Source organism: Delphinapterus leucas, chromosome 5 (assembly GCF_059928025.1).
Source record: "Delphinapterus leucas isolate spDelLeu-1000000601 "Yukka" chromosome 5, BTC_Dleu_Yukka2, whole genome shotgun sequence".
In the NCBI taxonomy this organism is placed as follows: Eukaryota; Metazoa; Chordata; class Mammalia; order Artiodactyla; family Monodontidae; genus Delphinapterus; species Delphinapterus leucas.
In genome coordinates, this window is record NC_143133.1 from 127,975,457 (window position 1) to 127,997,505 (window position 22,049).

Consider the following 22,049-nt stretch of genomic DNA (forward strand, 5'->3'; position numbering starts at 1 on the left):
ACAAGTTAGACCGTAACTAGGTACATAACGTCAATAAGTCAGATGAAATATTCAGACAAAAAGTTGACTATATTAGTAAACAATATTTAGATGCTTCAAGTTATTTCAGAAATTGAGGGACTTAAAAGTATCTTATTCAAAAAAAATCTTAGACTTCTGTATCACCCAATCCAAAGCAAAGATCCCAAAATGATGTGAGAAAAGATAAATGAGTCATTTGCTGTTTGTCTCAACTGAATGAATAATTTATTTTACTTTTACCTTTTAGAAAAGATTGAAATTCCCTGCCTTTATCTTCATTGATTTTCCCTTCCAGTGAGGAGTATGTGTTCTTTATATCACTCACGGCCAAAGAAATATTGTCAATCTTCTTCTGCAGAAGGGTCAGTTTCATTGCCTGGTAGTTCATCTGGTCAGTCATTTTTTGTGTCACTGCTGCATATAGAAGAAGAGGAAATGGGAAACGTTTAAACGTACATATTTAAAAACCACTCAAATTTCATGATAGATTGAAAGGTAATTCAAATAAGCCATGTTTGCACTTCATATTTGAAAATACAGATTATATGCACTTAGCAAATGGCATCCTGAATTTTATACTAATATTTAGGGGTAGAAATTTGTAAAAAGCATTCTAATATCTTAGATTTCTAAAATGTTTTAACTTTGTCCAAAATTTTCAGTCTCTCTTTTGCTAACCTGAAAGAGTTGTTGTTAAACTTTCAATCGATGGGGAAATTGAGGGTCAGAAAACTGAAATACCTTGCTTGAGGTTACAGAGCTAATGCTTTATCTTCTGCTTTCAAATCCAATGCTCCAGCATTAAATAGATGTAACCATAGATATATACACACACATATGTATATATACTACATGGATGTATGTAGTTTGTATCTATATTCTGAGAATTTTATTCTTTACTGAGGTATTCTTTAGAGAGATAGAGAGATTCAGAATTTGGTTAGAATCACTTTATAAAGCAATGATACTTTCCATGCCATTACACATGCGTTTCAATAATTCAAGGAGGATTTTACGGTATCTTGTGAAAATACTGAATTTCAGTCCCTTAAAAAAATTTGAGTACAGATCCTAAGCTATTTTCACCTGCATTCTTAAAGAGATCCCCTTAAATCAGATTTCTCAATTTGAGTGCCTTATTTTGTATCACTAGATATATGCCAAACATAGTGAGATGTTTTTAGCAGTAACCAACTTTATGTTTCTAAGAGATGAGGTTGAGTCTAGAAGGAATGGTAAAATATTTATGAATAGAAAGATGAGAAAATATGTAACATGCCAACTTTAGATCAACACGAGGTCCTCATTGATTCTGAGCCACATTCTTTGCCCTACTCAGTGAGCAATACCCCTTAGTGATCTCTTATCAACCAAGGGAAGGGAGCCTTCTTAGCTCCCTTAAAATGATCCAGTCTGCCCAACCATGTCAAGGTTCTTCCATGATTGTACTCTTTGCAGGACAAAGTTTGATTTAATTTTGGAAACCTGTGATATCCTTACAACCTAGTATGACAGCATTTTTATTCTCCTTCTGTGTCTGCACACAGAGCTCCAGTAATTACACATGTTCCCTTCAGGCTGGGAACCTGCAGCTCACCCACAGTTTCTCCCAACATGCAAATAGAAAAGGATCGAGTGGTATGTTAATGTCACCATCAAACGTTTGACAGCCAAGTGATGTCTTGTTTGGAAGTCATCATAAATAGTGTTGACAGTGATTGGGTTTAGGGATGACAGTAATTACAGTCTGTGACCTGGGTCACCACAGTCTTGCTGCTGCTGCTCGGGCGTCCCTCTGCCACCTGCGGCGTGACTCTCAGCCTGGTTGCTGTGTATCAGCTGCTGTTGTTCTTGGGCTAGAGGGAAGCAAAAAGAGAAGAGAGAGAGTTAAGCACTGGGACCGCCTCATTTTTTTCCAGTCCTGAGCAGCAATATGGCTGCTGTGCATTTTCCCGTGTACTGAAGCTTGATGGTCAGCGATGACTGCAGAATAAGAGGCTCCACCCCCATCCACAGGGTGATGTGCTCCCACATTGGTGTTGGAAGTGCAAGACTCTAGTTCTGTTTGGAAAAAATAAAATTATTAAGGTTTCCTTTTAGGTGAAAATGGGTGGTAGTTTGGGGAAGCCGTGTAAACCGGGGTACGTAAACTGCCGGCATGATTGAGAGGAACCTTAAAATCAGCTGTGTTAAAAGCTAGAGCAGCTTTCTAAGTGGACTGTCACAAAGATGGCTTGTTTAACAATGCAGTTTCCAACTGGTGGCCACTTGGAAGTAAGGGAGAGCTACAGGTTCTTTACTAAAAGAATACCTGCGTAATAGTGCCACTTAAATGGGTTGTTCCCAGATTTTTAAGAAATGCATAGGCTCAAAACGTAAGGACTGCATGTAAAAGTAAACCATTATAGGGCATGTCTTGAGGGGTTCTATCCGTAAAATCAGTGAAATATCAGAAAAATAGAAATTCTTGTAAAGTAAATTTACTCTATTAAAGAATTGCTTCTCATTTCCCATGAATCAAGTAATATTTTAAATGGCAATATAATTTTTCATTGGGGAAAACAGTTTAGAGGGAAGATTTATTAAACATATTGAACACATCAAGTAATGTATGTCTGTAATTTGCAGACTTCTAATGAACAAATTTATTCATGGAAGTCTGCATATCAGACATGAGAAAACAAGCATTTGGTGTCTGACTGTGCTTCTTCCCGTGTGAAATTATGTACCAATGAAACTGCACCTCTGGTACATGTTAATTATGCTCCCTAAGGCATATGTGGCTGGGACAATAATACTAAAGCATCTCTACTCCATAGAAAATATATTTGCCACTAATTTGAGTTAGTCTCTATTGCTAGATTGAATTTTGTATTGCTTTCTTCAGGGCATTGAGCTAAATTAATGAATCTCCATTCACGTCCAAGGTTTTTGCTTTGATTTTGTTTCTTCTTTTTCTCCACTGCATAATAGATGGTCCTGCATAACTGTTGATTTATTTGGTGGAAGAAAACAATCTGTAGCTTGGGGAAAAGTGTATGTATTTGAGGGCTGCAGTAGGTGGTGAAAAGTATTAAATTTCTGCTAGATCCTAGTAATAAAGTTCTTATAGCCCAAATTCAAATGAATTCATACAAATATATCTGCTAAATAATTGTATGGTTTTTAAAATCAAGGTTCCTTCTTAGATGATGTAATAAAGCATTTTCCTAAAATGCAGCTAAAATCTATCTACCCAGGAGGGTTACCAGAGAGTAAATGATTCTCAAACCAGGCTCTCTGAATCAGCAGTGTCAGCATCACCTGGGAACTTTTAAAAATACAACTTCTGGGCCCCATCCCAGACCTGCTAATTGAAGAAACTCTGGAGTGAGGCAGCAATGTGTGGTTTAACAAGCTCTCCAGCTGATTCCAATGCACACTAAAGTTTGAGAACCACTGGAGTAGAGCATCAAGATACATCTTCCTTAGCAACTTCCCACCTCGCTACCTTCCCTGTGTCTCTTAGCAGTGGAAGAGTGTTCAGGATACAGACTTGTCAGTATTACAGCAAAAGGAACAGGTGGGTTTAACACAATGAACAAGTTGGTCTTTTCATTTTTTTACTGCTTACCTTTCTGAGCTAGATCATAGGAAAACAAAAAGGGCTGGTGTATTGAAATGCATACCACGACTTGGTAGGCAGAAGACTTTGTTAGGAAGCAATGTGTAATTATGGTAAAAACAAAGACCATATTGTTTTGTGACATACAAACAAGGTTGCTCTTCAAATTTCTTTTTCTATCATTAACTTTTAATGCATATTATGTTTTTGCTTTTTTTTTTTACGTTTCTTTAGAATAGTGATTTTTCATCATGGGTGGAAATCAGAAGCATCTGTTATCTTTGAAACACTAAGTGTTAATGTTCTCTCCATCCCCCTCCCACCCATCTGAAGATTATGATTCAGTAACTCTGTTCTGGGGAATTGAGCATGTGTGTACAGAGTTTTTTAAACTCTGTAGGTGATTTCGATGTATGACCCTAGTTAAAAAGCACTAATTTAGAACAAATTACAAAATTTTCTAATTCTAATAAGTAAATTAAATGGTGTAAGGCAGAAAATACCAGATGTTTAAGTTAAAAATTGCAATCCAGAAATTGATCTTCAGAGATTTTTCAACAGCCGTAAGTGCTTGTTGATAACAAGAGCATATGTTAAAGACTTGATTTATTAAAACTCTAGTGAATAAAAACCTTTAGTCTCCTACCATTCCATAGAGAAGCGGGCCTTTACAAGGAGTAAGTGAAGCGGGGTGGACGTGCAGGATGATTGTCACAGTTCGCGACTCCCTAGTATAGATGATATTATTCTCTCTGTTGTTAGGACACAGGATCCCTGAAGAGGGACTGCTAAGCATGGATGCATGTGAAGTGTCTGAGCCACCTCCCCAGCGATCAAACCCAGAGTCCACTTACAATTGTAGAATGTCTCAGAAATAAAAGGGCCTTTCCACTCAAAGCCTAGGCTATAGCTCCTGACTCCCACCTGGTAACATTCCACATACCCCAACTCCAAAACTGTATTTAGTCAGTATGCACCGGTGTGACCTAGCAATTATTAAAATACTGAAATACAGCCATACCTATTGGCAAATATATAAAGTGTAATAACTGATACAATTAATTATAAAAATCAAAATATTAACTTATTCCAAGTTAATTGTGGATGCACGATAAAGAATAAAGATATATCTTGTAGGATACATGATAAATGTATGGAATTCCTATTATAATAACATCCGAGAACCGTTTTTCAGAACTAACAGTTTGTTGGGCCCGTTTCACGCACTACATAGATTTTATGAAACATTCTATGTTTTGGCAGAATCATCAGTTTATCATTATGTGTGATTTATGTAGTAGTTAGAATTTCCAAATTGTTTGGTACTTACTTTAGTTTACTTGCTAGCACTAATTGTCCTCAGCACATAATTTTTGCTAAATATTATTAAAGAATTTATAATCAATTATTGAAAACACTGGAAGGGACAAAAGTTTAAATTTTCAAAGTATTTCTTTTAGATATCATGAGTTGGAATTTTTTGAATCTGAGAAAAAAACAGAAATGTTTTCAATAATGAACCTAGTCCTGGATTATCTAATATACAGTGCAGAAATCAGTTAGTCTGGGACATCTTTTGAAATATAAAATATCAAAGTCAAAAATATCAAATCAATATCAAAAATCAATTCAATTTAAAATGTAATTAGTATTTTTGAAATAAAATCAGCTTGATTTTCAATAAAAATTAGTGGCCTATTTTTACTTAATATATAAATGTTGATTTCAAATAATGATATGAATTTGTATCATTTAAAATAAAAATTGGGCTTCCCTGGTGGCGTAGTGGTTAAGAATCTGCCTGCCAATGCAGGGGACACGGGTTCGAGCCCTGGTCCGGGAAGATCCCACATGCCGCAGAGCAACTAAGCCCGTGAACCACAACTACTGAGCCTGAGCTCTAAGGCCCACGAGCCACAACTACTGAAGCCCACATGCCCTAGAGCCCGTGCTCCAAACGAGAGAAGCCAACGCAATGAGAAGCCCGCACACTGCAACAAAGAGTAGCCCCCACTCGCCGCAACTAGAGAAAGCCTGTGCGCAGCAACGAAGACCCAACACAGGCAAAAATAAATTAATTAATTAATAAAAAAAAGTAAACCCTCAATACTGATCTAAATAAAATTACAATACAAGCCTATATGAAAAAAGTAAAATAAAAATTACTAGACTTATTTGTCCTCATAATGACATTCAATTTCTGTTAAAATTCATTTGTGATCAAGAGAAAAATATTAAAGAACTTTATGAAATTAGTCTCATGAAATAAGCTTTTGTAATAATAAAAATTTTCAAGTTAAGCAAAGCTTTTGAAATAAAAATCTTCAAAAACACTTTATCAAGTATGTTAATAAAAATCAATAAAATAAAAGTATTTAGAAAAAATTAGAACTTTTAACATTATCATATAATTGAAGTTAGTAGATCATTTCAGAAAAGAAAAATATTATGGAAGTTACCTGACAAAATAATTCTGATATAAGAATATCATTTCAAATCAGTTTTACATTTAGCATTTGGAAAACAAGTTTTTTTACAAAAAGAAAAAAGAGAATTGGTTTTCAAAAATGACAGTCTAATAGAAGTGTCAATCCTTTTTTAACTTTATAAGGGAAAAAAATATTCCCCTTTTTAAACTGGAGATAACTTGAAAACTGATAAAAGATATTTTACATATGAAAAATGTTTATACATACTATTTGACACAAAAATTAATAAGGGATAAACTACATGAGAAAACATAGATTTTCTAATAAATCATATGAAAATGAAATTTTTATGACAAAACTCAAAAGTGTAATAAATGTTTAAGTTCCTTGATTTATGATGCCCTAAATTTGACCAAATGGTGTTTGCAAAGCTCTTTGAATTAATTAAATAGGACATTCCTACAAGAATTTTTATGATTTAGTTAATAATAAATATACTGAATATTTTAAAATGCACACACTATTTAAGGACTGAAAAAAAAGGAATGCAATCACAGTTAACTCAGTAGTGGCCAGTAGCTAATTCAGCAGGATGGCAATATCATTGATGTTAAAAGAAATTATAAACATACTGAGATTTCCTGTCACCTAATGGCTCTAAATCTGATGGAGAAATCTCTAAAGGAGATGGAGGGAGTTACCTATATTAAATCATCTCTCTGACATCATTTAGCTGGTGTCATCTATGTCAAAAGAAAGAGCACACCAATAATTTGTAGAAATTAATAAGCTGTTTAGAAATTATTTGAATGATACACGATGAGTGATTTGTGTTATGGCTTATATTACTTGGTATATAGTTTATAATATAGATAACATATGCATTAACTTAAGAAAATAAAAAGTAATGCATTCTTAATTTTTGATTTTTATATTAATGTATATATTAATTGATACTGAGTCAGTTGTCAAATGTTTGAATATGACCCCTGCCCCTTCTTACCCCATCCTCATAATCAAGAGGCAGATTGGTTGAGGCGGTCACGATCCTGACTAAGGTGGAGCCACCTCAATAAAAATCACAACAGCATTTTACATAGGGTTTATTTCCAGGGGCTCAAAATCCTATGCTAAAGCTTTATTATAAATCGTAAGGCATTATTTTATATTGCATTATCATATTCTAATGAAATTGGGTCTCTTCATCTCTTTACAAAGTATTACATCTTGCATAGTTAATGTAGAGGTTATTACATTGCATCTCATTGAATATTCTCCATTTGAAAAGTACTGGCAAAGCAGGGAATCACGCGCACACACGCACATACACTCACACTCACACAAGAGGAAGTAGGGGGTATTTTACGTGTGCTCCATTCCTATTTGAGGGGGGGTAATTCATCAAGCCGTAGTTCTCGCTTTGCCACTCAGCCCAGGCAAGATCCTGAATGTGCAAGAAGTGAAAAAAAAACCTAGGTTAGAGGGAAAGGGTCACGAACAGAAAGGAGGCAAACAAAAAGAATTCAAGAGTAATTTTCTATTGACCTTAGGGTCAAAAGAATTTCAAATAAGTTTTATTCATGCAATCTGGAAAAATCCTATTGCACTGCAAATGAGAGAATAGAAAGTGACATACCAGAGAAAATCAGCAAATTAGAAATAAAAACTAAAAAGAGAAGAAAAAAATTTTAAATCAGTGACAAGTAGGAGAAGAGAAATTAAATAAAGAAAGCTTTCAGGAAGAAAAAAAAGAAATAAATTGAAAGGGATAAAGATTAACACATAGAAGTATTGAGTGGAAGTCTTCAGTTTTCTTGCATACTCGTCTTTGGTGATTCACTCCTCAGTATGTGGAAACAGAATATCTATGAAATAAAAATGAAAATTTCTCCATATTTTTGTAAAGTTTTAAAGAGACTGATTTGAAAGAAAATGTAATTGGAAAAATCCTTTCAATATTGAATTACAAAAACTAATGTGATTATGTGTGTGTGTGCATAAAACTTTCCATTTGCTCTTAGCTATAGTTATTTTAAAATTAATTGTTTTAGGAGGAAATTATACTCCTAATTGTAAAAGAAACAACTATTAAGCATCACACAAAGATCTTTGAGATCCAATTGTCATATGAACCTCTTTTCTCTGGAATTCATTGGATGGGGTCTGTGAAAACCTGAAATACCTGTTTAGCAAATTCAATAGTTTGTTATCTTTTCTTAGCTCTGTTTGTTGACTGGAGTTCAATACTTGCATTCATCCCAATTTATTTCTCAGTATTTAGCTGGTGGAGAAGCACTGATAGGATCTCTGACAGCGGAGTCAGTTACTGTCCTGTGATAAAATTCCTGGTTGATCGATGCTCTTTTATTTTTTCATTTAGCAATCTTTCTGTCTTCCCCACGTATTCTCTACCACAGAACTGCCACGATTCTAGGTTTTCCAGGCAATGTATCTTATCTTGCACTTAAGCACAGACCTTTACTTTGTTCCACAGGGCCCAAATTTCTGTCTCTTCTTTCTAAGATATTGGAGCTGAGACAGAAGGGCATTTATTTAAGTCAAATAATTTCCAGAGATCTTTATGTACTTCTCATTTAAAAAAAAATTCAATATATTTTAAAAATTGGATTTCTTTTTTCTCTTCTCCCAATACAATTACTCTTTTTTCCTTGCACTAGAAACTCTGATCTTGGTGGATCAAGGACTTAGAGAAGCAAGGTCAGCAAGTGTCAAGAGCAACCGTTTTCTTATTAGGTGCTTTTTCTTTCTTTCTTTTTTTTAAATTAGACAGGTATTATTTGTGAGGTTTTTTTTTGTTTCCTTCCAGGCCTTTGAGGCATATCGTGGAAGTCATTAATGGCAACTCAGTAATGAGGAAGCTTGCTCTCTCTGCCTTAGAAACAGAAACTTTCCTGTGTGGCTTGACAAGACGGGTTTCCAGCTGATTCTTTGATATCAACTGAATGCTTGCATGACGATGTTCAGTACGTACGTAAAGATTTACCGAGATTTAGTAGTTAAACAGTAGAATGCAGTTTTATGCAACAAAGGTCCCTGGTGTTTTTTGACTAAATGTATCATAATTTTATTGAGCAAAGATGCTTACAGGAGGTAATGTTCTTTTTCAAAGAGGAAAGCATTAATCACCACCGAGGAGAACCAGATATGCAAAAATATAAGAAATACAGGGTTTTTTCTGTTTGAAATATTATAACTTTTATGGCATAGTAATTGGAGTAATATTTAAAATAATCTTACTAGAGAAGCCCCATATTTAAAATGTTAGTTACAATAGCTCTTACATAATTTATTGAATTAGTGCACACTTGTGAAATGAAATATTTTTATATATTCATAACATATGGCAGGGTTAGTTTATTCCAATTACTGCATAATTGCATTTTTTAACATTCATAATAACTGTGATAGATTTTATAAAGCACAATTTTATAAAATATCTTTTCCCTACATAGAGGATCTGATTAAAGCTGACTGGACTTTGTTTTTTGTTTTTTTATTTTTTAACATCTTTATTGGAGTATAATCGCTTTACAATGTTGTGTTAGTTTCTGCTGTATAACAAAGTGAATCAGCTATACATAGACATATATCCCCATATCCCTTCCCTCTTGCATCTCCCTCCCACCCTCCCTATCCCACCCCTCTAGGTGGTCACAGAGCACTGAGCTGATCCCCCTGTGCTATGCGGATGCTTCCCATGTGGCACATATATACAATGGAATATTACTCAGCCATAAAAAGAAACGAAATTGAGTTATTTGTAGTGAGGTGGATGGACCGAGAGTCTGTCATACAGAGTGAAGTAAGTCAGAAAGAGAAAAACAAATACCATATGCTGAGTAGATTTTTTACAAACAGATTTGCAAAGAAGTTTTTTTTTTTCCTCCTCTCTGATCTAACGTTATTTGAACTTAAATTCCCATACTTTGTGTCATTAGAGCAAAGCCACAATTTCCTTGTGCTACTTTAGAACATTTTAGAGACATCTACTGGAAAAGCAAATTATTGCATTTTTTATAAAATTGGCTTAAAAAGTATGTTGTTACTGACATTTCAAAAAACTTTCTCGCATATCATATCACAAATCTAGCTCCCTTTCTGAGATAAACTCGTTGACCCTCAAAAAGATATAACAAATGTAAAATATATAAAAAGTGTTACTTTGCCATTGGACTTAATGCTCCTTTTTCTCCCAGCAAAACTCTATTCACTTAGACTTCTTAAAACTTAGTTTCTTCTTGACAGTATGACTAATATTTTTAATAAACTGATCTAGAACTTATTACCAGAATTTTGATTATCTGAGTTGCAGCAAAAAGAGCATCTGTGGAGGGTTAGTAATATTATAAACAGCATATTGGAGAATAAGACAACAGAATAATTGCCCCATGGATTCTTTTTTAACTCTTTATTTTATATTGGAGTATAGGTGATTAACAATGTTGTGTTAGTGTCAGGCGTACAGCAAAGTGATTCATTTATACATATATATGGATCTGTTCTTTTTCAAATTCTTTGGACCCGAATTTTGAATCACAACATCCTTTCTGAACAGGTCGGGGATGGGTCTATGGAGAGAGAGAGAAACAGAAAAAGAAAAAGAGAGGGTAGAAAGTGAGGGAGGAGAAATAAACAAGAGTACAGTTGCCAGCAATTCCATTTTATTCCTGATCTACCGATTTTTTTGTATATTTAAAAAGACCTCCCTACTGCAATTTAAATTAAAATGGTTACTTTTTCTATTATGAAATGAATTTTGTTGTGGGGAGGAAACTTGTTGGGGAAACAGGGAGCTGTGAAATTCATGTAATAGTTTACAAATTTTCTGTGAATAAAATAATTTCCTCTTGTTGTAAAGGACTAGCACTGAAGTAATTATCACGGTAGCTACATAACCAGGTTTTCCAAACCCTTGAGGGCTCTGAAGAGCTTTAAAGAATGGATCAGTCACACTGATTATTCTTGCCATATTTGGAGCTGCTTGTCATATGAGACAGTGTGGAGAGTGCTGTCAAAGGAAACCTGACAATTTTCTCTCCCACATAAGAATAAAAGACTGTTGGCACATATATAAAGTGTGATGAAAAGGGGAGGGGGACCTTGGCACATAATTGGGTAGGAATCAGAAGGAAAATATGTGCACCTCCCCACCGCCTGCTCCAAGGATAGATGAGATAATGAAGAATGGCTCAAGGGACAAAGGGACTCAGTAGTTCTCGATACTACCAGTGCATCAACTTCAGTAATAAAGAATTCAACAGCTTTTATGTACTTCAATAAAAGTGAAGATGAGGATGGTCAGGATACCGTAGGGAGCAACAGTCGGTTCTTTTGGAATCACAGTTGTATTAGAGTTGATTGTATGACAAAATGACACAATGGGCATATCTGCCATCAGAAAATTATTCCTACCATAGATTTCAATAGAAAGAAGTCCTTCCCACAGCAGTTTAATCAGCACACACCTGAATTATGAGTAATTCTAGTTACAGTATTGTGACAGAGAGTCATAGAGCTGTTCTGGGACATTTTTGTTAATGGGGATTCAAGATAACGATTTGTAAATCCAGTATTAAAGATATCCACAGGTTGCATCCATTAGAACATGAGATGTTAGTAAGCAATCAAAGCTAAACTGTTTGAATTCCATTTAAATATTTCATATAATACTTTTCTAAAAAAGGGAAAAATAGTACGTAGCAGGTATTCAAAACTGTCAACTAGTCTTGTCTCTTGTGTGTATATTTATAATGATGGAATTCTATGTTTTTCCCTCCTAGGCATATACAGTCCATCATAGTGATTAATAATCCATTAGCAGGTATAAAAGGAAGAAGCATGAAACAACACAGTCCTCACCAGCTGGACACCATGACATTCTTTGACATACAGACTTTGCTTCCTATCTCTTATGTACGATAGGGTGTGGAACGACATTCGAAATTTCTAGAAGGGTATATTGTGAACAAACACTGAATATTTAAGAAATGATCATGGAATTAAAATCCTTTTTCATAAGGAGAGAAATATAAAAATTAATCTTAGACTTTAGAAATATAATTCTAAATACTCTTAACTGTCTGACATACACAGACTATAAACAAATAAGTTTTACTGCTGTGAGTATATCTGTGCATCTCATGGAAATTAGAAATCCTTTGAAAGCAGGATCATATTTGGAGTTTTTCTTTTTTAGAATATGGTAAAGTATCTTGTTTGCAAATATTTTTGGTATAGATGATATTTTGTTTAAAACTTTATTTTACCTGGTTATAAATGAAGTACATATTCATGCTGTACTCTGGAAATGTATTAAATTTTTATAACATCTTTGAAATTAAGGCCATATCCAGAATAAATAGCGTTACAGTGAAATTTGCCTATAGATTCTCAACGAATGGGCTAGAAGAACCATATATAATATCCTTAACTAAACTGCAGGTTTTCTAGAGCTTTTATATTACAACTTTCTTTTTGTAAAATGTGAATCATAATGGTTTCTCCACACTTACATTAATTTTTAATCACAGTCTCTTACACTGCTGATTGAATTCCCCACTACCGCTAATAGCCTTCCTTGTAATATTCATTCATTTAAAATATGTATGCGGAGGCCATATCTTATGTTTCACAGGGAACCTGTTTAAAGCCCAAAGCAAAATAACAGCCACATGGATGCTAGGCCACAGCAGGTTACCATGTACTTACTTGATCAGCCTTTTGCCACCAGAAAATCCTTAAAATCCGTTGAAAAAATGGCTCCATTAGGAGATTTTTTAAAAAGCAGGATTATTCATGTCATATTGGTATATTCTTTACAACTGAATTTCATTTATAGACGATATTATTTCAAATAACTGAACTGGAACAAAACTAGAGGGTAATCTTATTGTTACATAGGGTCACTGCTAATGACAGTTTATTTAAAAATATACAATTAGGATTTCTGATATTTTAACAAGGCACGTATCTATGCCATATAGCTAAGAAACAGTAAGATATGTAGTCAGGTCTCCAATTATTCACCCTGTGAAACCAACATAAAAATGATGAGAGAAGTTAAAGGACAGCTTATGAGATATCACAGCTACTAAATTAGGAAGCTCGAAGAAAGTAACAGTCTTGATAGTTTGGCTACATGTTAATTAACTTTGCTCAAAAGATAAATTGCAACTCTTCTCTTCACCGGAATCAGTTGCTTATTCTTTAGAAGTTTTATGCTTCTCATTGTTATTATGAAATTAAGATTAGAATATACCTTCTAACTGACATTTTGGTCCACTGAATCCAGGACAGCACTTCCATTCTAATGAGGTAACAATTTTATGTTGCATCCTGTACACAGGATTTGATATCTTCTGAGATCTAGAGAGGAGAGCAGTTGGGGGAAAACAGATTATTTGTCTCACATTAAATTATCAATTGGAATAAAAGTGTTTGGGATGATACCTGGAATATAAAAAACATTCAGGGACTTCCCTGGTGGTGCAGTGGATAAGACTCTACATTCCCAATGCAGGGGGCACAGGCTCGATCCCTGGTCAGCAGATCCCACATGCATGCTGCAGTTAAGAGTTTGCATGCCACAACTAAGGAGCCCACCTGCCGCAACTAAGACCCCATGCAACCAAATAAATAAGTAAATATTTTTAAAAAATAAGCATTCAGTAAGTGTTATCTGTTCTTCTTATTATAATAATCTTCATCATCAATATTATTGTCAAACTTAGATTTCCTTAAGTACATTACAAAAAGCATTAAGGTTTATACTTTTTGGTATTTTAAATTTATACCTATCATGTTTTCTAAAGACTCTATAACTTTTCCCTTGGTAATGCTTTTCACTAAACCAATGTTAAAACTTATTGTAATTCTAATTTTTAAATAGTTTATGGGAATAATTTTTTTAGTTCTTATTTCTTAAATCATTATAGTTAAAAGGATGTGTTTTCCTGCAGATCAATATCAAATAACTCAAAACAAATTAGATATTCCACTGTGACTTCAACCTGTACTTTCTCATATCTCAAGTTTTTAAATTGTACCATCTATTATTTCTCTCATCTAGTATTTCTCTGAGAGGGAGGTGAGGAAGGGAAGAGGAGCTAACATGAGAAAATGTTGTTTTTGAGAAGAAACCATGAAAGGGAAATAAAGAAACTATAACATTTCAAATTAACAATCAATATAAGTAGTGAATGGCCCTAAATTGCAGGTGTTATGTATGTAAATGTAAATCATAAATCCAATTTGGCCATATTATCCTTATCCCCATGACTTCAACATTTAGCTAATATCTATCAAATGATTCTGTGAAATGGGTATGTATTATCTTGTTTAGTCCTCATATTAGTTCTATGAGGAAAGTATTATTATTATCTTGACGTGCTGATGAAGAACCTGAGGAACAGAGAGATGGAATACTTGCTGAAAGTCCCACATCTAAAAGTTACCGAGCTAGGATTTTAATCCACTCCGCATGGGTTAGCCTCTCCTGTTATTATCTAGAGTTTGTTACATATGACTATGTGGCGACAACAGTAGTCACTCTCATGGATTATGTATTATAACAGACTGGGTTTTAGTTTCTGCTATAACCTGATGGGCAATTAATTATGTGTGAAATTATTCCTCAATTTTAAAATGAGCTGTAAGACTCCTTCCATCTCTGAAAGTAGGCTAATCATTCATCTGTGTTTATTTCTGTAACTTATACTCAGCAAATAACTCTGTTCAGTGAAATATCATATCTAGTCCAACAGCTAGTGCTAAACAGGAAGTAAGGTAGCTTGGAAAGGATTCTTTAGAGTTTATTAGGGTGAACTCAAGCAGTTAGCTGCATTATTATTGGACTCAATGTTCCTGCTTTGGCAAACTGGATCGCTGGTTTATGTGGCTCAGACAGAAAGAAAAAGTGACAAACAGTGCATATGCACTGAAATAGTGAGTGAATGGAGAGAACCATTCAAATGCAGAGAAAGATAAGAAATGAGAATAAAGATACCTATTCCTAGTTTGTTTAAAGAGAGAAAAAAGCTCACCTTGAACTCAAAAGGGCAGAATGATGGGAGTTACTGTGGTAATAGTTTCATTACTAAAGAATTAACAGTGCATTCTTTGTATCTCAGGTTGACTAGGAAATTGTCACAAAGGGAGTAAATGCCAGAAACAGAACTGGAGCTCAGCTCTCCCAAATCCCTAAGATATGCTTAGCTCTCTGGACCATGAGGCCTAGCTATTTCTTTAGGGACTACGAAACACCTTGATTTTATGTATCCTTATTGCACACTGTTCCAGATTGCCAATGTGTCAGATTCACTGCCTGAGTTATTTGTATGACTATTTGTATAACATTAGCCATCATGGCCTGAATGACAATTTTAGTTTTTATTGCAGGCATTCCTGAAACACCCCCAGCTGAGCTACTGTGACTGTATGAATTCAGAGAATTTATCAATTACTCAGCCCCACATTTTAGGACAATTACATAATTAAAACAAAACCCCTAAATAAGTCATTACAATAGACAAGAAGAAAGGCCCTACTTAGTTGTTTTACCATGCATAATAGCAATTAGTGGCTTGCAACGTTATGGACTTCTCTTTGGCCTAGTATGAAAGGGAAATTATCAATAGTCCTTTAAAACTGTGTATGAATTTAATGGAATTAAAGGACAGGATTGTTGGTCAGGTCATAGAATAAAAGTAATAGTAATAGTAAAAATAGAAAGACACATGAGTTAACATTCACTGAAGACTCACAGAGTACCAGGTACTAGGCTAAACATATTACTCCATTTATCTCACATATTCTAAAAACACCCACATGAAGCAAGTATAATTAGTTTCTGCATTTTAACTTATTTAAGATCATACTTCCAGTTTAATGTGATGACCCTACCCTGACCCTCCTATACTTACGTGTACCTGGGATGATTAACTTTCTCTATATATTTCAGGCCACACATGATTATGGTACAAGAAGTAGGTATTTTCAAAAAATATTACATACCTCTGAGGACACGATCCACTGGTCCGGCCACAGGGCCCTCTGCCAGCTGGAACATAAGTGACTTCGTTGTCCAGTATCACTGTTGGAGATAATCTGGTATGTACATAAGCACACCAGTTCCTAAGGAAGAGATCATTTTTGTTAGAAAAAAATTGTCAGAAAGAATTCTTTTCATCAAAGTTATTTGCATAGACCTATACTATCAGTACTGTGTATCAGATACACTGAAAACTTGATATCTGGCTTTAAAATATGTAGAAATGACAGAAAACATATGTTACTTCATTACTGTACTGATGGACAGTAAAGAAGCACTGTAAGGGGAGATTTGAGAAGATGGCGGAAGAGTAAGATGCGGATATCACCTTCCTCCCCACAGATACATCAAAAATACATCTACATGTGGCAGAACGCTGGCAGAACACCTACTGAACGCTGGCAGAAGACCTCAGACCTCCCAAAAGTCAAGAAACCCCCCACGTACCTGGGTACGGCAAAAGAAAAAAGAATAAACAGACAAAAGGATAGGGATGGGACCGGCACCAGTGGGAGGGAGCCATGAAGGAGGAAAGGTTTCCACACACTAGGAGCCCCTTCGCAGGCGGAGACTGCGGGTGGCGGAGAGGGGAAGCTTCGGGGCCGTGGAGGAGAGCGCAGCCACAGGGGTGCGGAGGGCAAAGCGGAGAGATTCCTGCACAGAGGATCAGGGCCGACCAGCACTCACCAGCCCGAGAGGCTTGTCTGCTCACCCGTCGGGGCGGGCGGGGCTGGGAGTTGAGGCTGGGGCTTCAGTCAGAGCGCAGGGAGAGGACTAGGGTTGGCGGTGTGAACACAGCCTGAGGGGGGCTAGTGCTTCATGGCTAGCAACCTGCGAAAAGGAGACCCCCAAACACAGTAAGATAACCAAAATAAGAAGACAGAAAAACACACAGCAGATGAAGGAGCAAGGTAAAAACCCACCAGACCTAACAAATGAAGAGGAAATAGGCAGTCTACCCGAAAAAGAATTCAGAATAATGTAGTAAAGATGATCCAAAATCTTGGAAATAGAATAGAGAAAATGCAAGAAACATTTAACAAGGACCTAGAAGAACTAAAGAGGAAGCAAGCAATGATGAACAACACAATAAATGAAATTAAAAATACTCTAGAAGGGACCAATAGCAGAATAACTGAGGCAGAAGAACGGATAAGTGACCTGGAAAATAAAATAGTGGAAATAACTACTGCAGAACAGAATGAAAAAAAAGGATGAAAAGAACTGAGGACAGTCTCAGAGACCTCTGGGACAACATTAAATGCACCAACATTCGAATTATAGGGGTCCCAGAAGAAGAAGAGTAAAAGAAAGGGACTGAGAAAATATTTGAAGAGATTATAGTTGAAAACTTCCCTAATATGGGAAAGGAAATAGTTAATCAAGTCTAGGAAGCACAGAGAGTCCCATACAAGATAAATCCGGGGAGAAACATGCCAAGACACATATTAATCAAACTATCAAAAATTAAATACAAAGAAAACATTAAAAGCAGCAAAGGAAAAACAACAAATAACACACAGGGGAATCCCCATAAGGTTAACAGCTGATCTTTCAGCAGAAACTCTGCAAGCCAGAAGGGACTGGTAGGACATTTTTTTTTTTTTTTTTTTTTGCGATACATGGGCTTCTCACTGTTGTGGCCTCTCCCGTTGCGGAGCACAGGCTCTGGACGCACAGGCTCAGCAGCCGTGGCTCACGGGCCCAGCCGCTCCGCGACATGTGGGATCTTCCCAGACCAGGGCATGAACCCGTGTCCCCTGCATCGGCAGGCGGACTCTCAACCACTGCGCCACCAGGGAAGCCCTGGCAGGACATATTTAAAGTGATGAAGGAGAAAAACCTACAACCAAGATTACTCTACCCAGCAAGGATCTCATTCAGATTTGATGGAGAAATTAAAACCTTTACAGACAAGCAAAAGCTGAGACAGTTCAGCACCACCAAACCAGCTTTACAACAAATGCTAAAGGAACTTCTCTAGGCAAGAAAAACAAGAGAAGGAAAAGATCTACAATAACAAACCCAAAACAATTAAGAAAATGGAAATAGGAAAAGGGGAAATTGACAGTAACACAAACATAGTAGGGGACTTTAACACCCCGCTTTCACCAATGCACAGATCATCCAAAATGAAAATAAATAAGGAAACACAAGCTTTAAATGATACATTAAACAAGATGGACATAATTGATATTTATAGGACATGGCATCCCAAAACAACAGAATACTCATTTTTCTCAAGTGCTCATGCAACATTCTCCAGGATAGATCATATCTTGGGTCACAAATCAAGCCTTGGTAAATTTAAGAAACTTGAAATTGTATCAAGTATCTTTTCCAACCACAACGCTATGAGACTAGATATCAATTACAGGAAAAGATCTGTAATAAAGACAAACACATGGAGGCTAAGCAATGCACTACTTAATAACAAAGTGATAACTGAAGAAATCAAAAGCTACCTAGAAACAAATGACAATGGAGACACGACAACCCAAAACCTATGGGGTGCAGTAAAAGCCATTCTAAGAGGGAAGTTTATAGCAATACAATCCTACCTTAAGAAACAGGAAACATCTCAGATAAAGAACCTAAACTTGCACCTAAAGCATTTAGAGAAAGAAGAACAAAAGAACCCCAAAATTAGCAGAAGGAAAGAAATCATAAAGATCAGATCAGAAATAAATGAAAAAGAAATGAAGGAAACGATAGCAAAGTTCAATAAAACTAAAAGTTGGTTCTTTGAGAAGATAAACAAAATTAATAAACCATTAGCCAGACTCATCAAGAAAACAAGGGAGAAGACTCAAATCAATAGAATTAGAAATGCAAAAGGAGAAGTAACAACTGACACTACAGAAATACGAAGGATCATGAGAGATTACTACAAGCAACTCTATGCCAATAAAATGGGCAACCTGGAAGAAATGGACAAATTCGTAGAAATGCACAACCTGCCGAGACTGAACCAGGAAGAAATAGAAAATATGAACAGACCAATCACAAGCACTGAAATTGAAACTGTGATTAAAAATCTTCCAAAAAACAACAGCCCAGGACCAGATGCCTTCAGAGGCGAATTCCATCAAATATTTAGAGAAGAACTAACACCAATCTTTCTCAAACGCTTCCGAAATATAGCAGAGGGAGGAACACTCCCAAACTCTTTCTACGAGGCCACCATCATCCTGATACCAAAACCAGACAAAGATGTCACAAAGAAAGAAAACTACAGGCCAATATCACTGATGAACAGGCCAATATCACTGATGAACAGGCCAACATCACTGATGAACATAGATGCACAAATCCTCAACAAAATACTAGCAAACAGAATCCAACAGCACATTAAAAGGATCATACACCATGATCAAGTGGGGTTTATTCCAGGAATGCAAGGATTCTTCAATATATGCAAATCAATCAACGTGATACACCATATTAACAAATTGAAGGAGAAAAACCATATGATCATCTCAATAGATGCAGAGAAAGCTTTCGACAAAATTCAACACTCATTTATGATAAAAACCCTGCAGAAAGCAGGCATAGAGGGAACTTTCCTCAACATAATAAAGGCCATATATGACAAACCCACAGCCAACATAAACCTCAATGGTGAAAAACTGAAACTGTTTCCACTAAGATCATGAAAAGACAAAGTTGCCCACTCTCACCACTCTTACTCAACATAGTTTTGGAAGTTTTAGCCACAACAATCAGAGAAGAAAAAGAAATAAAAGGAATCCAAATCCGAAAAGATGAAATAAAGCCGTCACTGTTTGCAGATGACATGATACTCTACATAGAGAATCCTAAAGATGCTACCAGAAAACTACTAGAGCTAATCAATGAATTTGGTAAAGTAGCAGGATACAAAATTAATGCAGAGAAATCTTTGGCATTCCTATACACTAATGATGAAAAATCTTAAAGTGAAATTAAGAAAACACTCCCATTTACCACTGCAACAAAAAGAGTAAAATATCTAGGAATAAACCTACCTAAGGAGACAAAACCTGTATGCAGAAAATTATAAGACACTGATGAAAGAAATTAAAGATGATACAAATTGATGGAGAGATATACCATATTCTTGGATTGGAAGAATCAACATTGTGAAAATGACTCTACTACCCAAAGCAATCTACAGATTCAATGCAATCCCTATCAAACTACCACTGGCATTTTTCACAGAATTAGAACAAAAAATTTCATAATTTGTATAGAAACACAAAAGACCCCGAATAGCCAAAGCAATCTGGAGAATGAAAAATGGAGCTGGAGGAATCAGGCTCCCTGACTTCAGACTATACTACAAAGCTGTAGTAATCAAGACAGTATGGTACTGGCACAAAAACAGAAATATAGATCAATGGAACAGGATAGAAAGCCCAGAGATAAACCCACGCACATATGGTCGCCTTATCTTTGATAAAGGAGGCAAGAATATACAATGGAGAAAAGACAGCCTCTTCAGTAAGTGGTGCTGGGAAAACTGGACAGGTACATGTAAAAGTATGAAATTAGAACACTCCCTAACCATACACAAAAATAAACTCAAAATGGATTAAAGACCTAAATGTAAGGCCAGACACTATCAAACTCTTATAGGAAAACATAGGCAGAACACTCTATGACATAAATCACAGCAAGATCCTTTTTGACCCACCTCCTAGAGAAATGGAAATAAAAACAAAAAAAAACAAATGGGACCTAATGAAACTTAATAGCTTTTGCACAGCAAAGGAAACCATAAACAAGACCAAAAGACAACCTTTAGAATGGGAGAAAATATTTGCAAATGAAGCAACTGACAAAGGATTAATTCCCAAAATTTACAAGCAGCTCAATAACAAAAAAACAAACAACCCAATCCAAAAATGGGCAGAAAACCTAAATAGACATTTCTCCGAAGAAGATATGCAGATTGCCAACAAACACATGAAAGGATGCTCAACATCATTAATCATTAGAGAAATGCAAATCGAAACTACAATGAGATACCATCTCACACTGGTCAGACTGGCCATCATCACAAAATCTAGAAACTATAAATGCTGGAGAGGGTGTGGAGAAAAGGGAGCCCTCTTGCACTGTTGGTGGGAATGTAAATAGATACAGCCACTATGGAGAACAGTATGGAGGTTTCTTAAAAAACTAAAAATAGAACTACCATAAGACCCAGCAATCCCACTACTGGGCATATACCCTGAGAAAACCATAATTCAAAAAGAGTCATGTACCAAAATATTTATTGCAGCTCTATTTACAATAGCCAGGGCATGGAAGCAACCTAAGTGTCCATCAACAGATGAATGGATAAAGAAGATGTGGCACATATATACAATAGAATATTACTCAGCCATAAAAAGAAATGAAATTGAGTTATTTGTAGTGAGGTGGATGGACTTAGAGACTGTCATACAGAGTGAAATAAGTCAGAAGGAGAAAAACAAATACCGTATGCTAACACATATATATGGAACCTAAGAAAAAAAAAGGTGATGAAGAACCTAGGGGTAAGATGGGAATAAAGACACAAACCTACTAGAGAATGGACTTGAGGATATGGCGGGGGGGGGGGGAAGGGTAAGCTGTGACAAAGTGAGAGAGTGGCATGGACATATATAAACTAGCAAACGTAAAATAGATAGCTAGTGGGAAGCAGCCGCATAGCACAGGGAGATCAGCTCGGTGGTTTGTGACCACCTAGATGGGTGGGATAGGGAGGGTGGGAGGGAGGGAGACGCAAGAGGGAAGAGATATGGGAACGTGTGTATGTGTAGAGCTGATTCACTTTGTTATAGAGCAGAAACTAACACACCATTGTAAAGCAATTATACCCCAGTAAAGATATTAAAAAAAAAAAAGCACTGTAAGATAAAAGTAAATTAAGAATAAATCAGAGCTAAAACCAGAA

The 22,049-nt window shown here is 35.8% G+C and overlaps 1 protein-coding gene across 2 annotated transcripts in view; it reads right to left on the reverse strand.

The window, feature by feature from the left end:
* Positions 1–22,049, reverse strand: part of MMRN1 (multimerin 1) — a 70,607-nt gene that overhangs the window by 26,293 nt on the left and 22,265 nt on the right. For both annotated transcript variants that reach the window (XM_022582335.3, XM_022582334.3), the window contains 4 exons: positions 16,087–16,206; positions 13,334–13,440; positions 1,776–1,877; positions 262–435 (listed from right to left, as the gene is read on the reverse strand). In XM_022582335.3, coding sequence (XP_022438043.3) covers positions 262–435; positions 1,776–1,877; positions 13,334–13,440; positions 16,087–16,206 — 503 coding nt within the window. The remainder of the gene's footprint in view (positions 1–261; positions 436–1,775; positions 1,878–13,333; positions 13,441–16,086; positions 16,207–22,049) is intronic.